The sequence below is a fragment of the Orbicella faveolata genome, unplaced genomic scaffold, assembly GCF_042242905.1.
Source record: "Orbicella faveolata isolate gen_17 unplaced genomic scaffold, um_ofav_v1 contig_46, whole genome shotgun sequence".
Classification (NCBI taxonomy): domain Eukaryota; kingdom Metazoa; phylum Cnidaria; class Anthozoa; order Scleractinia; family Merulinidae; genus Orbicella; species Orbicella faveolata.
In genome coordinates, this window is record NW_028301576.1 from 27,390,553 (window position 1) to 27,413,516 (window position 22,964).

General features: G+C 39.3%; 2 protein-coding genes and 1 pseudogene across 2 annotated transcripts; 1 reads left to right on the forward strand and 2 right to left on the reverse strand.

Moving 5' to 3' along the window:
• Nucleotides 1-1,696: 1,696 nt before the first annotated feature.
• LOC149099338 (uncharacterized) lies at nt 1,697-21,324 on the reverse strand (annotated as a pseudogene).
• On the reverse strand, nt 13,302-14,868 carry LOC149099339 (uncharacterized). Its single transcript, XM_089277995.1, has 2 exons — nt 14,537-14,868; nt 13,302-14,356 (listed from the first exon to the last, which is right to left on the reverse strand). The coding sequence occupies exons 1-2, from the start codon at nt 14,732-14,734 to the stop codon at nt 13,907-13,909; spliced, it is 648 nt and encodes a 215-aa protein (XP_089134121.1). The 5' UTR covers nt 14,735-14,868; the 3' UTR covers nt 13,302-13,906.
• Nucleotides 17,724-20,894, forward strand: LOC110051687 (uncharacterized). Its single transcript, XM_089277946.1, has 8 exons — nt 17,724-17,860; nt 17,998-18,069; nt 18,501-18,572; nt 18,832-18,876; nt 19,104-19,169; nt 19,844-19,891; nt 20,168-20,271; nt 20,841-20,894. Exons 1-8 carry the CDS (start codon nt 17,767-17,769, stop codon nt 20,892-20,894), a joined length of 555 nt encoding a protein of 184 aa, XP_089134072.1. The 5' UTR covers nt 17,724-17,766.
• Nucleotides 21,325-22,964: the final 1,640 nt, after the last annotated feature.

Here is a 22,964-nt window from a genome sequence, read left to right on the forward strand (position 1 = left end):
AATTGAAAAGTAATGCTACAGTCAGTTCTATTATCATGGTGAACACTGACAATGGGTTTTTTGATTGCCATGCAGACCAAAATAGGTTGCTCGACACGTCAGTTTACAGAGAACCTGACGGCCGCCTTACCACCAGTGTCTACAGGAAACCAACACATACTGATCAGTACCTAGCATATGATTCGCACCATCCTCAGTCAGTAAAGCACAGTATTGTGAAGTGTCTGTACAACCGGGCTAAACGTCTCGTGACCAAACCATCAGTAATCGCTGGAGAGAAGAAACATCTGTCATCTGTACTTGTTTCTAACGGATATCCCTCCTCTTTTGAACAGGAGATCACAAAGGCACGAACAACCCCAAGAAGAGAGCCTGTCGCGGAATTTAAATCCACCGCTGTCTTACCTCATGTCCAAGGAGTTTCGGAGTCTCTCCGCCGCTGCCTAGAACAACAAGGCATTCGCACCGTCTTAAAGTCCAACACGACACTTCGGTCACACTTAGTGCGACCAAAAGACACCGTCAACCCAGCTAAACAAGATGGTGTTGTCTACAGGATTCCCTGTGAGTGCAGCAAAGTCTACATCGGGGAAACAGGGAGATCTATGTAGGAGAGGATCAAAGAACACGACAGGGATATACGACTCGCATGTACCCAGACCTCCGCCGTTTCTGAACACACCCATGAGACCGGCCACTATCCTATCTGGAATGAGGTCAAGTTTATTGATCGAGATCCTCACTGGTACACATGTAGGGTCAAGGAAGCTATTCACATAAGACTTCACCCTAATAACATCAACAGGGATAGTGGAATTGAAATTCCTGAAGCCTGGATACCCACGATCAAGAAACACAACAACAGGAGAACAGTACAACAGCGGACCACTGAGGGAACAGCTACTTGCCGGAACAATGGAACAATAGGAGGATCGAAATGCACCAATCACAGCCGACCTTTGTGATATAAATGATTCCGTGCAATCAGTCGACCTTATCACCTGAAGAAGACTAGCAGTAAGCAGTCGAAACGTCGCAATCTACATCTCAAGTGATTACATCTTGAGACGAACGATAATGCACTTTATTATTGCATCTACCACGATGAATAACAACCTTTTCCTTGACATGAATCCAGGCGTTCCTACGGCCGAAGAAAAGGGTTTGTATAGAACGCATAGTTATAAACGGCTCAGCGGCTAAACCCTGAAGATCTTGATGTTTTGATAAGGATGTGTTTTTGCTCCCATTTTGTAGGTCTTATAGGTGCAATTCTAATTACACACTTCTTCATTTCTACTTTAAAAACTTGACAAAAGTAAGAAATGGACACCAAAAGCTTTTAACAGAATAGAACCAGCAATAATTGTTTTTGATCAAGGACCCGAATCTGTCTCTTCGCAAGTGTGCAGAAATTTGCGTTCCAATCGTCGACCCTTTGTGTGTGACCTGTAACACAAGTTTTTTTTATAGAGATCAAGCACACTTCAACAGAACTCAATAGAAGACAATAACATTGTCTTGTTTCAACATATCTCCTCAGAGTAGAGCACCAAGTTTATTTTAATATTATTTTCTGTCTGTCTTTCGTTGATTGATTTGATTCATTGTAATATTCTGGATTTGAGTTTTCCAAAGAGAAAGAAGAACATCTTTCCAATGGCCCTTTAGAGTCTTGAGTTTCAAGTTTTCAAAGTTTGTTTAGTTGTTAGTTGGGGTGCAGCACCAAAAATGGCGAGGGAAAAAATAGGGATAACTACTTTTTTGAACAGATGACCAGTTTTTTTTAAACGGATAGCCTTAGCTGTTTGAACGGATGACGATTTTTTCGAACAGATCACCTCAGCCATTGGAACAGATGAAGATTTTATTGAAACGCATAACCTCAGCTGATCAAATGGATAAATATTTTATTTGAATTGATAACCTTATAGTAGCCTCTAGAGTGTAATTACAGGGGATATTGTTCGCCGATGTCTTGCAAGATTCTTTGAAGGCAACCATTTCGGTGTGGTTCTCCATACCAACGTCTCCACGTGAATTCCTGTAAATATTCTTGAAGAAAATTGCTATTACTGTTTCCCTTCATTTTTGTAGCTTTCCTTTGCAGTACTCCAGTTGCTTTCTGCATTCTGTGTATGCACACCTGTTGCTGGGTCCACAAAATTAATGTAGTGATTTACAGTTTGGTGGTTTAAAGCCAGGTCCCTCTGAATTCTATTATAAGCAGCCCACTGATCAGTGTGAACAATGGTACCAGGACTTACTCTTTGCCGAATTATCAGTAGAAGGGTGGCAGAATTTCTTCTCCTAACAAGCTGCAGATAAGGTCGTGCAGGTTGATGTTGCGTGTCAAAGAGGCCAAGCACCCATCTTTCACTTCTAGTTCGCCATCCTCGATGAAACTGTTGTAACGAATTAAGAAAATGAAATAATATTCTTTCATGATCCTTTCCTTAGCTTTCATATGTTTAGATAACAATTTTGTATTAAAACGTTTTTCATTCCTTCATACCATTGCCTGACAATTTGCAAACAAGTGCATGATCACAGGGAGCCCAGACCCAAAATGCGACTATTCGATTGCAACGAGAGAGTATAAAGTCATACTCTCTTGACTGCAAACATAAAAAGATTTGGGATCAATATCAGCAGCTGGGCAAAGTCCCTTACGTAAAAAACTTACTAAAATTACTTAAAAGTCCCCTATGTAACTACAACAATTTAAACTGTTACAATTACTGTCCGAACCCCCTATACAGTTCTGTTGTCCTAAAAGTTCCAACTTCCAACTTCCCTTATAATTCTTAAAATTTTTCAAGATTCTTAAATGTCTTAGAGGTTCGAACTTTAAGAGTCCTAAAAGTTCGAACTTTAAATGTCCTTAAAGTTCGAACTTTAAGAGTCCTTAAAGTTCGAATTTTAACAGTCCTTAAAGTTCGAACTTTTAGAGTCCTTAAAGTTCGAAATTTAAGAGTCCTAAAAGTTCGAACTTTTAGAGGCCTTAAAGTTCGAACTTTAACAGTCCTAAAAGTTCGAACTTTTAGAGTCCTTATCGAACTTTTAGAGTCCTTAAAGTTCGAACTTTAAGAGTCCTGAAAGTTCGAACTTTTAGAGTCCTTAAAGTTCGAACTTTAAGAGTCCTAAAAGTTCGAACTTTTAGAGTCCTTAAAGTTCGAACTTTTAGAGTCCTTAAAGTTCGAACTTTAAGAGTCCTAAAAGTTCGAACTTTTAGAGTCCTTATCGAACTTTTAGAGTCCTTAAAGTTCGAACTTTAAGAGTCCTAAAAGTTCGAACTTTTAGAGTCCTTAAAGTTCGAACTTTAAGAGTCCTAAAAGTTCGAACTTTTAGAGTCCTTAAAGTTCGAACTTTTAGAGTCCTTAAAGTTCGAACTTTAAGAGTCCTAAAAGTTCGAACTTTTAGAGTCCTTAAAGTTCGAACTTTAACAGTCCTTAAAGTTCGAATTTTAACAGTCCTTAAAGTTCGAATTTTAACAGTCCTTAAAGTTCGAACTTTTAGAGTCCTTAAATAAAGTTCGAACTTTAAGAGTCCTAAAAGTTCGAACTTTAAGAGTAATAAAAGTTCGCACTTTAAGAGGACTAAAAGGACTAAACTTGTTCAATATATCAGCACCGCTAGGACTCTTCAAAGTTGTGGAAGGTATAGCAACTAAAAATGGCTCTTAAAGATATGATTCAGGCTAGTGTTCTGAAGTCAATCGGTGTAGTTGAAGATCTGACTCAGTTAAATCTGACTGGCGGGTTCAATCACAAACATATGCTTCCTTTCTCCCTCACCTCCCCCCGGCACCACCTGTCCTCGCCCGAAATAAAAAATTGACTTCTAATAGTGGGTCATTTTGTAATTCAGGCACTCCGTTTGTGTGAAACTAAGTCAATATGGTGGTGTATCAGCAAAGCGTGTAACAGGAGGTGAAACTGTTTATTTAACTCAGCAATAAACAACATATATATCAATGATTACAAGTTTATTCTTTCGCCGATTTATACAGCAATGATTCGATGTTTTTGAAATACAGATGCAATGATTGCAATGGCCAACCTGTTAAACTATCAACTTCATACAACTTTAAAAGTTTCTTAATGCAATACTTGTAACAAAACTAAATCGACTGTCTTTAACTCCTACATGGATTCGCATTTTGGTAAAAATATTGACCCATTAATCATCTACATATCATTGATAACTAAGGTAACTAAGGTAATTGTGTAGTAATAAAGTAGTTTCAAAAAGGTCGAAAAAGATTCTTTTCATTCAGTGGTGAAATGCTAAAAGTTCTATTTGTTTTATTTTTATTTGTTCATTTATTTATTTAACCAGCATTGGCTCTAAAATTTCCATTTTGACCATTATTTGTTCCAAGCTGCGGGTTAGCAGGCGTTGGCTTATTTCCAACTGTTTCCCCTCAGCCAGTTTAGCGTTGTGTACAACGTGGATGGACTGGTTACCGTTTGCTGTTTCCATGATGAAGCTATGATAATAAAGCAGTGTTCTCAGAAAAAACGTGTTTAGTAGCAAGACATTGAGCTTAGTTTTTCTTATCAAATATGATTGTATCGTATGTAACACCCATAATGAAATGGCAGCTATACCCATAATGTATAAAATATCGAGCTCATAATTTTCAGTAGAATTCCGACTACATTTCCGTTAGAAAACGATTTCCAATAATCTTCAAGCCACAGCAAAATCCCGCGGACTGAAATGGTTTTTGAATCTTACAGTTGTTCTCCCGGGCTCATTGTTTCAGTGGTAAAGATTTAGGTTTTAAGTCGCATAATGGTTTGGTAACTTTATTTATTAGTAGTGTTTGCAATCAATTTATCGAGTGGTAACTTAATAATTACATCTTCTTCCAAGCATTAGAAAAACCAGAAAACGTTATTATGTGGACCCCTTCCATTCACTGCACGCTTACAGAACGGCTGTTAGAAAACGTGTTCAGCCAATTGGATTGTAGCATTTGGAAGTATACTATAAGAATTCTATTAATAACCAATGGTGCATACCTTAAATCAAGGTGGATGGATTCGACGCCTTGAACATATTGCAGGGCAAGGAAGTCGTCTTTGGCAAACAGTCTCCATTTTCGTTCCCACTTCTCAAAGAGGGGCGAACAAATAATTTGGCTGCGCAATGGAGTGGGTAATCGCCACTTAAATACGCCAATGACTCCAGTCCCTTTACTTTTAATGTTGAGGGACATCTAAAGGAAGATGACATTGCGTTAAAGATTATTACTTTCCATTCCAAACCACTACTTATATTAAACAGTTACTCGGACATTAAATCCAAGCAGGATAAGATCAAGCTAAGAAACTGAATCCCAAGGTGATCCTCTTTCTTTTTTGGAAATCGTACCCGCGTGTTTGTTTTCTTGTAGTATTTGATGTTTGGTTGGCCTATAGCCTAGTTACGTCCCCGATATCAAGAATTCGTTGATATTTCATCTGAGAACACTTTGATATTATAATAATTAAAAAGTGCAAGTCATAAAGGGTATTGTTATTAGTCTTAATAATGTTTTAGCAGAGAAAATCAGTTACCTTTTCCAAGGATTCCCAGAGCAAGTTCGCCCGATCTTTCTCCAAAAGGGAAAAGTGGCGCATTTGGTTGTTGGCAATATGGTCATGTAATTGCCCTCTTCTTAGCGCTTGACCACATCCTTTGACTTGGCAGATCGTCATCATGGCATCGCAAGTCATGGTGTGAGAAGGTATCAGACAACTTCAGGAAAGAAACAGAAGTATGTTGCTCTATCAATTATTGGAGCTTAGAATGCTTCGAGGTAACTGTAAAACTTGTAATCGAGTACCATTTGCGCTACGCAAATTATTTTTGGCCTGCATAATATATTACGTTTTACCGTTTTCTATTATTTTTTGGGTATCCTTTAAAATTAACATTCTAACGCGCGACAGTTTCAGTAACACTCCAACTAGCGCGAGACAAGACGGGGACAAGAGCGCGCGCACGAAGCGTGAGAACGAGCACCAAGCGCGAGGTGTACTGCAGGCTATACTCCAACAAACTATATATGAGTAAAAAATTTAATAAATGACGTTTACGACAGAAATATAATCCTGGATATAATGCTAGGAATTATCAGGAGCCGGTACCGAATGACGCGGAAAGAGCACCTTTTCGATCACATGTGTGAGCGGTAGCGAGCAAAGCGATCAGGCAGGAATGAGTCTGGTGAAGAGGCACCCAAAAAGTTACTGTCTCGCCTCGCGGCTTCCTCTCTAGATTTCGCGCTGCGTAAATGCTAAAACATGGAATTATCTAAATCCACCTACAACCACCTACTGAACTGAAAAGTCCACTAGAATTTTGCTTTTTACGTAGTGTCAATGTTTCTCCATCTGGAAATTATGTTGTTATTGTTAAGTTGTTTCCATGGGTGTCTCGTCTCATGTAGACTGCAATGCAGTCATGTTTTCTTTCCTGTTCGGAAGGCGCGAAGCGCCGTGACTGTAGTCCTTGCGTGTGAAGCGCGCGAGCCTCACACGGGCATGTGAGGCGAAAAAACGACTGTCGGCTTTTCATACAACGAATTCGTTCTGACCGGTGGTTCGAATGATGTCACTAAGGTGTCAAAAATTCCTTGACACCTTCACTGAATGATTCGATACTTTCGAGAGTGTCTAAACTTTGTAATTTTTAAATCTCAAGAAACAGTAAATAAACTGTCTGCATTCGCGCACGGAATCTCTGCAATTTTCATTCCAAACGTTGTCAAAACTCGTTCAATGTTATTTGCTCTTGTGCGGACAAATGACAATAATTGTTCCACTGAAGGACCTGAAGCTGCATGTGGTGAGGTGGAAGCTAAGCTTATATCAACTTATTTTAAAACTGTTTTGATTCCTTTGTTGTACGCTCGCTCCGCATCCCGATTTGAGGCAATTTCAGATGGTTTAATTAAAGCCTTGCTTCGTTTTCACAGCAGTGAAATTCACACCTTTAGCAAAGGGCCAAAGGTTATATTACGTAACCTCATCAAAATTTCTGCGTCCCGTTGACCTCATGGATAGTTCAACGATAATCTAACAGAAAGCAAAAAAAAAAAACAGAAACATTTTCAAACAGGATTGAAACTCTCTGTTTGCTAATACTGATGGTTTTCTGACTTTTGTTTTACGCCCGGATTTACGCCGCGAGAGCGAAAAACAATATTCGGAAATCTGCTCCACTGGGGTGAGAGCTATGAAACAAGCGCGATTCCAGATTGCGCGAGACAGTAAGGGAAAATCATAAAACAAAATAGTAGGATAATATACCATGAAAAAAAAATGAGCACTGTATTGCCCTTATTACACATCTTTCCCTGGAGAAAGTCATGTCATGAAATTGTTTGCGATTTGAGACCAAGTCATCAACATGTAAGTGAGAATGAAAAGTTGCAGACTGATAGCTCGTTTTAGTAAAAACAATGAAAATGATGAATTACGCTTAGTACTCAACGTACCTCTTAACCATTTCACCGCACTTTAAGGGACAAGCAATTTCCCTAAGTGCACACTCGGAGTCCTTATGAACAGCCTGTTCTCTTCTCTGTAGCTTCTCGCCGCATTCGCAATCGATTTCCACCATAGGACACACTTGGACGTGGTTTCCCTGATTGACGCGTCTTAATGTTTCGCGACAAAGATCGCACGTAACATCTGTTGAAGTACAGCTTTCCACATGTCTCAGTGCAGCGTCCAGTGGGAACTTTTCCGAGCAGGCGCTGCATTCCCCCTCTTTTGTACTGAGCACGTTCAACGCGAAATGGTTCTTACAGAAAGTACGGACAGGCTGTCGACACAACTGACAGAGCACAGGGCTGCTCGCCTCTTGTATAATTTTTTTTACGCAGCATCCACAAAATGTGTGCCCACGGGGTGTTGCGATTTGCGCATTGATTATTGGGTTATAACTGCAATATAAATCAGAAGGGCCACATTGTGAAATCTTCAAACTGGTAGAAATGGACAAAGAAAAGAAATTATGTTACGACATTATAGCAATGGTATGTTTTCCTACCAAACATTACAAAGCAATTCCTGTGGAAGATCTTTGCTAAACCGTACATAATCGAACACTTGCTTGGATGGCGTGGTAAAGCTCATCATGGCCCATCTTGTCTCCGACAGCTTGTGTGCGACTGACTTGTGTGTAGCCTGCGAAGGCTGTCTTCGGCGGAGACAAGCGACAGCCGGAAATAGGTCTACGTTTGCAGGCTAATGACGTTGCACGAGCCGATCTCGGTTCCAGTCGCCTGTGCCAAAAAATGAATCAAAATTTAAACCACGGGTCCTTTGGATGGAATGCACTAGAGAAGGGATTTATGAAATAATTTACAAGTATATTGGTGACATGTCAATGGGCCAAAAGCCCCGACAAAGACTATAGCTTCCTACAGAGATTCTCTTTGGGCTCGTCACAAATTTCTCCATCTCACTCCCTGAGAAAAAAGGAATGGGAATCAAAGAGCCCCTCCCAGGGGTTTTAGGGAACAAGAGAACTGGGACAGTTATTTTTTGGGAACAGGGGATATTTTCAAATTATTTTCAGGGAACAAGGGAACTCTTGAGTAGATTGTTGGGAACAAGGGAACACTGATCTACTTTCAATAAAATATTCTTTTTAACTTTCCGAGCCCCTAAAATATAAAACATCTTACGTTCTTGAGTGTCAGGCGAAATTATTTTCGAGATGATTATTGTTACGAGCTCGTGAGAATGTTTGTTTCAACATTCACGGGCGCAGTCTATGTCGCACAGCTTCATTTCAACTTCATCAACGTAAAGGGTCTTCTATACAGTTAAGTTCTACGCTTCTTTATGGGATACTGTCATTGAACAATGTGGTCTATGTGTCTGTACACGACGATAATGGAGGGATATACAAACTTACCTTTAACTGATCATGACAAAAGGTGGCTCGGCTGAGAAGATAGTGAGTAATGGTGGTTTACTCTGCAACAACGCACACAGTTTAACCACCTTCAATGACAACTCCTTTGAATTAAGTGACACTGGAGACTCGTATATCAAGGCTTATAAACCTACAGCAGAGCAATGTTCTGTTGTAGTTGGCAATAGAAAAGACAGAAGAGATGGAAGTAAAGCCCAGTTTTCCCAGCCAATAGGCATCTGCTTTGATTATGACACTCTCAGTTTACCGTCGACACCTCAACGGGTACCCTCCGCATGACAAGCAGGGTCACTAGTTTGGAAGACTATTGGAAGCATTTGCATCTGTTTGGAGAGACATTTGGACTTCACACAAAGACTAGCACCTCGGTCATAGTGGAAATCCCCCAGGCAATCGAGAGGCTACAGCAAGTTTACTCCTTTGACAAAAATTGTGTTGATGCAGTTATGATCCTTATTGGTACCACAGCTGTGACACAAGGCCCTCAACGAACAACTGTTTCGTCTGTTGTCATGGAAGATGAAAGAAGGATCCTGAAGTCTCTGCGTGACATCAAGGACCTGCTTAATCATTTTACTCCAAGCCTTACCACCAAATTTAGCATCAAAAGTCTTCTAACGCTTGTGCCCCTACAGCTTGAATTCGATTACAGATTAAACAGGGCAATCAAAGAACGGTTTAAGAGGCAAAGTTTTACACCATTTGCTTACTTCACAGCTCCCAAGTCCAGGTTTTCACCACCACATATTACAATGATTTACCCAAGTTATGCCCTCCAAAGGCACACAAACTATCTGAAAAGCAGGTGAAATGAGGAACTGGAGAGCAATGTATGGTCAGAGTGTCCTCCAGAAAACAGTGCGAAAAATGACAACAAAGGACAATCCAGAAACTCTGCCCATAAATTTGTATGCAGCTGACTCTCTGACTGTACAGCCCCTAGATTTCATAGTGCTGAGAGGAGCAGCAGCAGTTCCAGTGCTGCATAGGGACACAACAGAGACTTTTTACTAACTAAGGCAGATTGTCGGTGTTAATTAAAGCTGATTCCATCAATACTCGTCAATTGTTCATAATGGCTTGTCTGCAAGAGAATGTGAGTGTTGGCATGAAAAGGGTGAAAGCTAAAGTGTTTATACAAGATTCTTTCAATCCAATGCTTTTCATGGAAGATGCAGAGAGATATGTCGATGTGAGCAACATTGTTTGTGCCCTAACCTGCTATAACTACCGTAAAGATGCCTTAGAGGTTGAAGAAGATGATCTTATCCTTCTCCTTGATGCGCCTCACCACACCAATGAAGTCGTCACTGTTACAGAAGGAAGGGATTTTTTTCTCAAAGGATTAGTTTAATTGAGATTCGATGGATTTAGGAAATTGAAATTTGAAGTGAATAATTTGCAGATTTACGCTGAACACTTCTATTGGCCAACCCGAGGCTCTTTTTGGGAGGATCATCTGTCCAGAGGCGATCCCCGCCCATTTTTCATTTATCTCGACGATTACCTTATAACATTAATTCAATTTCCAATATGGCGGTAATATAAAAGTAACATTTTTTGCGCTTGAGGCGTTATCATTTACCTAAGCAAATAGGCACAAAACAATATTTCGTTACACTTTAGCTCATACACCATGATAAACAAAAATTTGTATGCGTGATTAATGGAATAAATGGAATAAATGGCAATTGCCGCTGAGCAAAGTGAAAATATTCCTGAAAAAGTACACAATCATCAAATTCTTATTTTAGTATTTCTTTTCTAGTGATATAATTGTACCTGTAAATTAGCTGGTGAACTACGGCAGTGTACCGCCATAGCTATATCTTCACATTATACAGGAGTACACGTTCCTCAGATCTGCATTATAAACTAGCTTTGTATAGACCGCCGTTTCTCAGGTAAGATAGCTGATTCGGGGAAATTAACTCAATTAGGGATTAGCCCAGAACAACTCGCTAGGCTGTGGGAACGAAACTTGTCACGGGGTGCAATTTACTTTACTGGATCTGCAACACCTGGAATACGGACACTTCTGGAACATGATCTCCACGGGTTTACTCTTCTTTTCAGATCCCGAGATAAGTGAATTGCAACCCGTGACAAGTTTCTTCCCCAGAACCTGAGCTAATTCCCAGCCCCCGACTCAACTGCCTAAGTTTCCAGGCAGGGTCTCTCTAAAATCATCTCCCTCATTAATTGACAACAGAAGCCGTAGTTAACTTGATTAACCCAATCCATAGATCCCTCGGAAAAACTTCATTAAGAACAAGCCTCTTAAGATTTATGATTTTCGTGACCTGATTCAGGATGGACGTGCATCAGTGGAACAGGGGATATGGTTATTTCTCAATCATTTCGAGCTTTCGAGTTCTTAAAATTTTGGTAAATCTCAGCCTCAACGTTCTTATAAAAAAGGTTCTTATAAAAAAAAGAGTGTACTCTAAAAGGGCGAGTGGAATAATTGGTTTATTCTTGAAAACCGCCCAATACATTAAAAGAAACCAAGATAATATATAAATAACAAGCCTATCCCCCAAACTGTCGTTAACACAGAGTTCCATCCATGGCAGAAAAACCTACTGCAGACCGACCAAGTGTAAGTTGCTATTCGGATTGTAAGCCTGCGTTTAGATCCCGGAAACACGTGGATTAAGATAAATGACGCTTGGACGAATATGTGTGTTTAAATATCCGATCTAAAATGTATTAAAGATAATACAGAAAATTTTCAATGTGTTCATCACTTACTAATTAGGGGTTAAGCGACGAAATTTTCTTTTTGAAAGAGAAGTGGTTAGCGTATAATTTCACCTTGTCGTAGCAGTACACTTGCAGGCAGACAGGTCATGGGGACTAGAAAATTCACGGCTTAAACCAGGCCGGGATATTGTTTTCTATAAATCAAATTTTCCAATTATATTGTAAATCAGTAGTATGTAAATTGCAGTGAATGATGACTGTAAGAGTCATCCTCTCTCATAACTTGAAGTTTTGCTATGTACGGAAAGACCAGAGCTTCAATTTGGTCATCACAAGTGTGTGGTCATGTTGACCAAGCGCAGAAACTGTTTTTCTTGTTGCATTTAGATGTAATGGTGTCTGGCTCCACAATTCCAAGGAAACTTGATTTTTAATCAGTTTGTTTGCTCAATTGCGGTTGCAAGTGCCACTATAGACACCTTTGTAAAGATGGCAACTTTTCATGTAAATACAACGGGTTTCAAGTATTATATATTTAACGGAGATTATGCGTGATTTAGATTGTTGAAATTGATAACACACAAGTTCATCAGCTAAATTGCTTTACGTGATTTGCATCACTTCCGAAAACCCTTACCCTATTTACGACCTGACCGTTAATTCGATGCCTTATTTATGAGCGGCTTGCGCACTCGCTTAAACATGATTTATGAAGAGCTTTTGAGGATGGTCCTATCCACAATGATGAAAAATTAGCTTCCACTGGAAGAAAAGAAAAATACCCAGTTTAGACTAAAATGCTAAAACGAATGCTATTTGAGACTAAATGACCAAAACGTTAACGGATGAAACCACACATACCTATACGAGTAGTCTCTGGGCTATTTTTACAGTCTGAAAGCCACTAATTAACAATTATCCTGCGAAATCGCGCGGAATATCACCTGATACTTAGCCGACGAGGCCGTAGCAATTTTATCCGGGCAGGAAAAAACTCTTTTATTTACAGTTTTTTTGCTTGTTGCGGCGTACAAAATTACGTATATCGCAGGATATCTGTTATCTACGGATGACAGATATTGAGAGAATCATGACCATATTTGGACAGTTTTCCATTTTTTTGAATAATAATATAGGATAAACGTAAAGACAAAACATGGCTGCCCTTTACTTTGGTAATTCATAGCCTATCTACAACATTGCGCCCTCAGTTAGAGAGGGTGTAGGACTGGCAAGACGAAATAAATAAGCTAAGTTAGGCATTTCTTGCTCACAAAAAGACATCTACAAGTGGTCATATTGACTGTTTCAAAAAAAAATAGTATAAAATATTATTCGATGTATTCTTTGGCGTTCGCAGATATATGGGATGTTCAGGTACGCCCATTCTGTGTTAAGAGGTCGAGGGTCTTTCTCACGGCCCTGGGAGTGCTTAGTTTTGTGTACAGTGCTTTCAGGATACCTGTTAAGACGGAGGACGCCCTATCTCCAGCACCAAATTATGACTATTGCACAACGCTGTTTAAAAATCACGTGTAACATCTGAACAATGACAAATCCTCCGTGAAGAAACACATTTCAAAGTGCCAAAACAAAGTTCACAAAGACATCGAAATCAAGACCATCGTACCAGATGACACTCGCTCATTAGATCATATCATCCATTTTAATTCATATTTGTACCTTATTAATATTCTCATGGATTTTTTTAACGATTTTATATCATTATACAGTAGTGTAAGGCCACAATTGAACTTTTGCCGCTTTCCTTTGAAATGCTACTGAAAGACAACTTCCAACGATTATACAAATTTCCTTCTTTAACCATTTTACAGTAGTCACTTATATTACTTTTAGCCCACACCCCTCTTCCTTCTTCCTCAACACTATCCGTTTCTATGATTGACTTTCATTTCCTGCTCACTAAAAACGGCTAATCATTCTTGATTAAAGTTCCTCTCAAAAGGGCATGGAAGCGAGCCAGAACTTCAAGACCACGCACAACCGCACCACTTGCTCGATCAATTAAATTATGGCATGGGCCACCGATAAAACGAAAAAAACTGGTGAATTCAAGCAATTCAAGTTGAAACGAGACTGACAGCCAAATGAACAAATATCGTTGAGCACACATTTACCAAACATACAGTGAGCCGGGTACGCTCTAACACAATCTTATCTCATTAAAAAATGTTCCTTCCTCAGGGTGTTATTAATCCTCAGCATTTACACATTTGGTGTTTTTTGGATCAGCAGTCTAAAGTTGATAATATCGTGGAATGATTAGAATCAAATTAGTGAACACAGAATTTAGTCCCCTCCATTGCCTCCACATTTCTTCATTCAGAAAATCTTGAAGGTCCAACTGACGGATGCCCCTCTCCCGTTTAATGTGGTACTTCCGTTGACTCCATGCCGATTCCACCTCTTGCGTGTGAATGCCTGTGAGAGGATCCACAAAATGATTTTCGTGAACAACAACCCTATGCAAAGAAACGTTAGGTACGTGAAGCGGCAAGTTCCTATAGGCAGCCCAGTCATCTGAGTGAACCTCTGACCTCGGAAGAAGAACCCTTTGCAATATTTGAGTTAATGTCGCTCTATCTCGCCGTGGAACCACCTGGAAATAACCGCGGCATGAGTTATACTCTGTTGAGATAACTCCAAAAACCCATACGTCGTCCCTTGGTCTTCGCCCTCGTTGATACTACAAGGAAACAATTAATACTCAAGATTATACGTGGGAAGTAGCACTTCTTTTGTCAACTTCACTGGGCATTACTGTAATGCTTAAAATTATTTATTAAATGATTAAAGGTTTAACTGGAAATACTGGTTTCAGTTGTGTTAAGGTTACATATGTAGCATGTACAAGACCCTGATTTACCTTGGATTTATGTTTAAACTGGCTTTCGTCGCATTTTACAACGTACACTCTACCCCCGAATGGAATAACGGGTCTATCTTGTAGATCTCTTCCACAATAATGCCGAAGTAATGCGTAGATGTTCCCGACAGTATTCTTCGACAGAGTGAGCATATTTGCAACAGTCGTACGTAGCTCACGAACGTTCCAGAAATACATACACAAGAGAATTTTTCCCAACGGGACTCTTGACAGCTCTCCAAAGAAACTTCCAGTTCGGAGAGATTTCTTACGTCGGCAGGTAGAGCACCTCCTATGTGAAAAAGAAGCAACACATGCATTTTAAAAATAAATGTCTGTTCTTTCAGGCCCTGATTACAACCATGGTGCTAGGGTACCTTAGGACTCCCGCCTTTCTTTTTCTCCTTTGGGGGAGGGTAGCTAGGGTAACCTTAGCTGCGCACCAGGTAGCCTGCGTAGCAGACGTTTTCAAAAAACGCACAACATTATTTTGTGCCATAAAAAGCAAGGTGACAATTCGCAATTCAAGATTATTTCAGTTTGGCTTTGGATAGAACATTGTCAAAATTTTCTTCGTAAAGTTTGTCGATCGTCACTGTCGCATTGGAGAATTGTTGATAGTTTTCAGTCAAATTTATGCCAAACTAAGGAAAATTAATTGTTTTGGCATCGTGACATCTTTGAAGTAATTCAGAGCTCTTTGAGTTTTAATGCCGTAGCATGCAAGTGGTCAGGAGGTGGTCATTTATGATGGCGTTACTTTCGAGTAATAATTTAACTTTTATTTCCGGAAGGGCGTTACAATCAGAGTGGGACTCCCATCTCGATTACTAGTTTACTCTATGACACCCTCAAAAATAATCACGAATCGGGGATTGATGTATCATCAAAAAGTCTCACCCGAATTCACAAAGCGAGGAGGAGACTCCCTGTTGTAAGCTCGATTAACAGCTGCTGTTCGGGAAAGGAGCCCGCGCTCCTCCCCCGAAGGTACGTGTGCGGCCCGCTTCCGAAAACCCTTACCCATTTATGACCAAAATCTGCGATTTTCCATACCTTATTTATTTTTGACCTGACCAAAAATTTGATACCCTATTTATGATCTGACTCTTACGTAATTAGGGAAATGGCTTTATCTATCATGCGTAGCAGGCGTTAAACGGGGTAGAGGGCAAAGCGCAGATGGGAGAAGAAGGGCGTGATGAAGAAGTAGCTTCTTCTAAAAAAAACGGAATTGAAAACTAGAGTGCAAAAATTGATACCCTACTTATTAGCAAAATGGCGGCAAAATGGCTAAAATCGATACCCAATTTATGACCAAAACGGCTGAAAAACCGTACCCTTTGGGGCCGCACATACCTATATAGCCCATGTAAGGAAATAGCCCCCCCCGGGGCTTTAGTACTGCAATTTTTTAAATAGAATACTAACCATAGATACCCATCCACGTGATCTTCATTCCTCAGTCAACTCCATTGCTCGATTGCATGGCCTGCATCTTAGTGGATTGGCCAGCAAATTGTGACCCTGCAACCATCGAATCAACTCTAAAATAGGACCGTTTGAAAGGGTCGTAATATCAATGAGGTTCATCGTTTGCCCAGTGCTGCGATATTGACAGTCTTGACGAATGGTCTCTAACACGGTACTTCCTGTAAAATCTCCAAATATGGTAATGATTCCAAACAACTCTGCACTGAAACATGAGTACCGTGGACCACGCGGCACATCGTATTGTCTTCCTTCGAATCGTTTAGTGTGGTGTACGCAGAAATTCCATAAGAATGTCGGACAAAGGTGGTCGAAAACCAAGAGCCAGGAATCTCTCCAGAACTTTTATACTTCTGAGATCAGATGATTCGAATAGTCGCGTTCCTAGATCAGCAACGCTTAAGACACTCGAGGCAAGTGGACGAATAAAGGAGATTGAATTTAGCAATAATGCGACATCGCAGCACATCACTGAGTTGGTCATGAATGCCTTTGGTCAACTTAACCAATCAAACATTTCCAGGTACTAGAACTGAAGCTATAACATAAATATCACTTTTGGTCTTTACAACAAAGACTTAATCCTGAGATTTGTGTTGTATTGTTATCAATATCTTCTTTTTTAGGCTTGTCTTGTATAAGACTGTTGGAAACACATCCGTTTTAAGCCGGGCTGGTAGAGCTGGAAACATCTGCGGAGACACCCTCAAGTGTATTTATAAATCTCGCGCAAAGGTGTTCCTTCGCTTAGAGGACGGTAAGAACATCTAAATCGTAAGCGACGTAACATTGAGCATAAGAACTCGGTATCCTGTTCGGCTGTTAATGTAGCTGTCAAATCACACTTTTATTTTACAAGGTAGCATTATTGGTGATCATATTTGAACGCAGCTAAACGCTTTGACGAACGAGCCATCGATAAGATAATTGGTGTATCTTTGTGATTCAATGAAATGGAAATAAATGGCCTTTATTCTTTAAAGCGCTTGTGAAATATGTAACTGGAATATATATGTTAAGGTGGCTCCCTATAGTTTTACGATCGCACGCGCGCTGGGGACGAAAGTTCAAGCAATCTGCGCACGCTCGAAGGGAAACGTCAGTGTTTTTCTATATTTTATTACGTCAACATGAGCACAAAAAGCAAAACTGACAGTGAAATTTCTCGAGGTTCCTTCGGTGAAATTCCGTAAAATTTGGCAGACTGTTAATAAATATGTTACTTTAGTCGGAACTCGTTTTCCAGGGAAATCTATTAGTCCATTTTTTTAGCAGCGGTAAAAGACGTAAATCTGAAAAAATCTAAAAAACTGCCTTTACAAACCCTACTTTTTTTGTGTTTAAAATTTGTGTCCTGCTGGGTGCGATGTGCTGTGAAAATTTTGGAAGATTTCACCGAAGGAAATTTAAGAAAATTGCAAATAAAGCCTTAAAAACGGCAAAAAACACATTGATTTGGGCATTTATAATTTAAGACTTAAACCCAAAATTTTAACATAGACGGTACTAAAACACTATTTAATCATTGCTTATTACATTTGGCAAGTTTGAGAGGACTGGGTGAAAAACACAAATGCAAAAACAGCATTCAAAACATAACGCTTGCGCGCGCAACGCCATAAATGATTACCCTATGGAGCCACCTTAAGTGGTACGGCGCGCAAGAAAACCCACGCGTGACGCGTCAGTTCATGAGTTATACATCGAGTTACGCGTGATCTGTGTGACCATTTGATCTTATGCATGTAAAGCAATTGGATTTCATTTTTTTCACAGAAAGTGGAGATGGTGCAGGGCCAAGTAATCAAGAAGCCGGCCAAAGTCAAGCTGAAGGTTCGTTGGAGTTGTTTATTCTATTTCTAAACACTAATTTGAGCATCAACTTAAACAGTTGTCTATGAAGTATTTGCTGACCAATTTTAAGTGATATACATATATACTTACATAGTTTTTAAATTCTTGATGCACAGGAGGAAATGCAGCAACTCAACAAATTGAGATTGAGGATGATGATTCCAGTACTGCCCTAGCTCCACAATTCGGTATGGTGCTTTTATTTGTCCTGTTGGTCATACTAGTCATATTGATGTGGTTGTTTGAGTGATGGTCAGTGCATTGCGTTTCTTTGTTGTGTGACAGACAAATGGCATTCAGTACGTGAGAAGTCATGTTGATGGTTTTTTAGTGATAATCATGAAGCATTGCATCTAGAACCCAGACAGCTTTCACCCGTACAAAAAGGTTGTGTGTGCTACGACTGCCTTCCGGAACAAAAACATCGTTTCATGACAGAACCCAATCAGATGCCGTATCCAAATTCGAAAGAATTGGAGCAATTTATTACAGGCAAATAACAAGTCTTAAAACTTCCATACAAGTCAACTGTTACATTGTACTTGTGTGTATCTTAATTGATAGTTGTGTTGCAATTACGAGATAAGGTTTTTAATTATATATTTACCTCACTCTTCAGATGATGACAGTGACGATGATTTAGGGACGCCAGTCTTCTTGTCCACTCCCACCCTAGTGCCCAAATGTACAGGTAAATCTTCTATCGTGATAACATGTCTACTTATAAGCTCAAGTTGTAATATTTGGAAAAGGTATGTCTGATGTATAGGCATTTAATATATTAAGACTTCAGATCTTAAGCGTTATCATTTGTGATAATGAGAAGTGCTTCATTTCGGAAGCCTCATGCCAGGACAGAGAGGATAAGTTAGGGAGAGAGTATTGATTACAGCTGTAGTTGCAAGTTATTCAGTTATGGGCAATGATTTTTTTCAACTTTCTTTTCAAAGATTCTGTACAAAGGAAGGTGGAAAAGATTGTGGAGACATTTTATAGTAAGTCAAGATATAGTAAACAAGCACTATGACAGCTGAATGTATTAATGTTCTTGATATTCTTGACTTAATAATAATTTATTATTCTGGCATCAGCATTTGAAAGATAGATTTGAGAAAAAATTAAATGGGTACTCAATTGTATAGTGTTGGTCACAAAATAATTCCTATGTTAGAGTAAAAAGAAATAAATCAGCACCTTTCATATTTTGGGGTTTGATTTGTAGATTCAATCACTATCAGTGGTGCAGTGACGAAGGATGTTAATCAGAGTGCTGATCAGGCAACAGAAGGTAAATGTTGATGATCCTGACCAGTACTGTTAAGAAAAATATAACTTAAGTTAATTGATGTTTCATTAAAGACTGTGATGATATCAATATTGTGCCACAATCACACATAATTACAAGTGTCAAGAGACAACATGTATAATTACTCTGGTCACTAGTATAAATAAGTAATTAAGCCGTCATTCCTAAAAAATATCTCACGATCAGGCACTAAAGAAAATTATTATATGACCACCTCTGTAAGCGGGCAAGATGAACCGAATATCATGCTGTGATTAGCTTTGTCACGGTCATAAACACGCAAAAAAAAAAAGAACTTGGTCAATATCCAGTCATCTATCTCAACCTCCTGTTGGTCAATAACCCATATTTATCATCAAGGCTTCGGTCTGGGAAAAATTTTGAGGAGCCCAAAGTTACGTAATATTGATTAAATCACGATCAAGTGCCCATCATTAATACGCTCATCAATGAAAAAGCTTTTTTTAAAAAAATGCAGATAGACCAAGGAACTCACCAGAATTACAGCAAAGTACAGTCTTAACATTTTTAAACCTGTCTGTGGTTACAGTTACACAATGTGAAAATTTATGTTCAAAGATTAATGCACTTTAAATGACAATCCAATTACAATACACAGTACTGATTTAAATAATCACATTGATTTCCATTTTTAGTTGGAACTGTAGAAGAGGAGTGCAATCATCTGATAGGTGCTGAAGCAAGTGAGTTGATAAGTGCAATTTTTATCATCAATTTACAAGTCACTTTAAGTTAGGTTTTAAATTTTTGCAGTGAACCCAGGTGATGGCTCAGGTGAATCATGGTATTGCATCCTAACCCCTTTGCTGGCACTGCACTACACAAACATCTATTAAATAGAAAACTGGCCTAACAATTCTTCTGCACTCTAACAACAATGAGAGTCCTAGCACTAAACTGTGGTTTTGCACTCAGTGCATATTTGTCTCATTATTACAACTATACATACATTTCCTCAGATGAATCAGCAGGACCTGCATATGATGTGCAGCTCTTGACAAAGTTGATGGAAGCGTATAAAGTACCACAAAGGCTCCAGTTTCTCTGCCTTAATGCTCAGGAAGTAAGTGATAGCAAATTCACGTTATGATAATTATAGATTTGTCAAACAAGAACCTGAGGTATCGACTGTGAATGCATGTTCATGACACACCAAACTTTTTTGCTAATAGCACATAAGTGCATTAGTACACAAATTTTGAAAGTGAATATGAAGATCTAGAGGGTTTCATCTCGGACGGGGCTGCACCCCCTGCATCTCCCTCTAAATCTGCCTTAGAAGAATAATCATGTGAAGTTTGCTTGGGCCTGAGTGGTACTCAAAAAAAGAACTATCTTATTTTATCCCATTAAGTTGTGATGACTGTTTGATTATGATTATTTAGAAGTATTTGCGGCAGGGCAGATTGCTTTAAGTGTGTACATATTTTATGCAAAGTAGGCCCAAGCGAGGGAGTGTAAACTAAATATCTGTCAAAAAGTTGTGTTATGATGTTATTAAGCTTAATTAGTGTTATAAAGTAAAAATCCCGGATTTAAAAAATACATGTATAAGAGTACAAATCCCCAAAACACGTAGAGGTATATGCGGGATATAATAATTTAACAGCAGAGTTTCTTATAATTTCTCAGATGAGGAGGCAGAGCCATGAAGATTGCACTCCACTAGTCCACCAGTCCGAGTAGTCTGGGTATGCTGGTTTAATCGAACTGAGATACGGCCAATGTCTTAGTAAAGAACCTTACTTGCAACTTACTTTGGACTTGTGGTTAAACTTTGATTCATCGATTTGCACAATGATCCCCGGTCCTCCGAGTCTTGGAATCGAGTGCAATAAAAGCGTTTGCCACGAAATTTTGCAGCAATGTCTTGCAAACTTTACCAACGCCTTTCTTTTTGCTATCCCCCTTCTGCCATAACCTTCAAGGAGTCTTTACGGGACCATTTTCAGAGGAAATGTGTTTGCCGTTGCAGTGAGATTTTGCTTCCAGCAAAAAAGGAATTCACTCTGACTGACTTCTTAAGTTTGCATCGGCTACATTCCCTGAAACGAAAATTGCCCGAAAAGAAAGACATTGTATTAATTGAGAAAACCTCACCATTTCAAGTTAAATGGTTCAATTTTTGGCCTTTAAGAGTCCCTGCCCATAAAAATGAAACATAACTTGGCAAGGGTCGAAAATTCGATTTCGCTCATATTTTTATGGTAGATAGGCTAGGGCATGGCAAGTGTCACTGGATAGTTTTTTTGGCGAAATATCCTTTTATTTCAAAGAAAAATGCAAATTACCAAATTCCGTCAAAATCGTCATTTGACGCGCCATTTTATTAAACAAGTTTGAAAGCCTCGCATGCAAAACCACATTATTCTTCTGTCTTTAAAACACTCAAATAGTTTTGTGCAATGTTTAAATGTGTATTGGGTAGATTTGGGGGAATGGTGCGTTATTTTTTGTATGCAAAATAATTAAATTTCAAAGACAAGTATTTCTTTCACTTTAAAGTACTTCGTGAATATAATTAATTTTCACTATGTGCGAAACCTTCAAATGGATTAAGCTTCTGGTGGTTGAATTGTAGAAGGATGGTCTACAGATTCCTGTAAAAATTTCTTTGGGCAAATGATTGTGAGCGACGCGACAGCCTTTCAAAGTACTTTAAAAGTGCAAATATTTCACCTTCCATCGTCAAATTTCAATTTATGGGTCAGACATATATTTTAGCATGTGCCACATGTCTTGAACTATATTAAGTTGAAATAGATACAGAGCTAATAATTTCGAAATGTTCTAACCTTATTTGCTGTAAGAGGCAGGTCTAAAGGCCGATTTAACATGTTTCTCTCACTGTTCGTCGCATTTTAAACGGTCAAGTTTGCTTCTGTTTACACAACGTCCGATATATATTGCCAACTGTCAACGTATTCAATGGTCAAATACCATGACTCTGTGATCATCTTTCGGCGCATATGATCACCACTGCATCTACCTAAGTCAACAACGGCTCTCATTTGTGGATAGTTGCTTGCTTTGTACGTACTACACCAAAATATTACATTTGGTTGCTGACCATCGCTCCCAAGCGTGTCGGCGCTCACAGCACAATCTTACTGTCTACGTCATTTGCTCATCACGCAATGCTGTCATGGCATCTCATTCACGCGGGTAGAGGTATATAATAAAAAAACACGATAAATAATAATAATAATGATGATAATCATGATAATGATAATGATGATTTTTATATTAAACAAATATAAATATTTGTTATTATATTCTTATTTTGCTCTGCATATTTTGTATGGAGCAATCTTAGGATAAGTAAAACAATTTATTCAATGTTTATCTGTTTATATATCTGACCATATTTGCAAAAACCATGCCTGCAGGCAGCTCAAAGACAGACCCAGTGACCAGAAGTGTTCTGACCACCCCCTAACTAGCAGATTGGCCCGTCACCCATCCATGTGGCATAGGCCTCTCCAGCAGGGCGCCATGTCAACGCAGAACCCACAGCAAAACAGTCAATATCAAGGTTATTTGGCACTGGAAACTCAAAGTCTAGCTAAGTGAACGTGTCAGTAAAAGACACCCTCCCTTCCACAGCTGGCCGCCAGCACACCACCAGCAGATAGACCAGAGCTTGGGCCATGACCCCAGCCCGACCTTGAAGGAGCCTCTCCCTCCCCACCATCATAGGTTTAGAGCCACTGACTAGGCCTGGGTCCAGGAGAAAACCGAGGGGGCGTGTTTTTG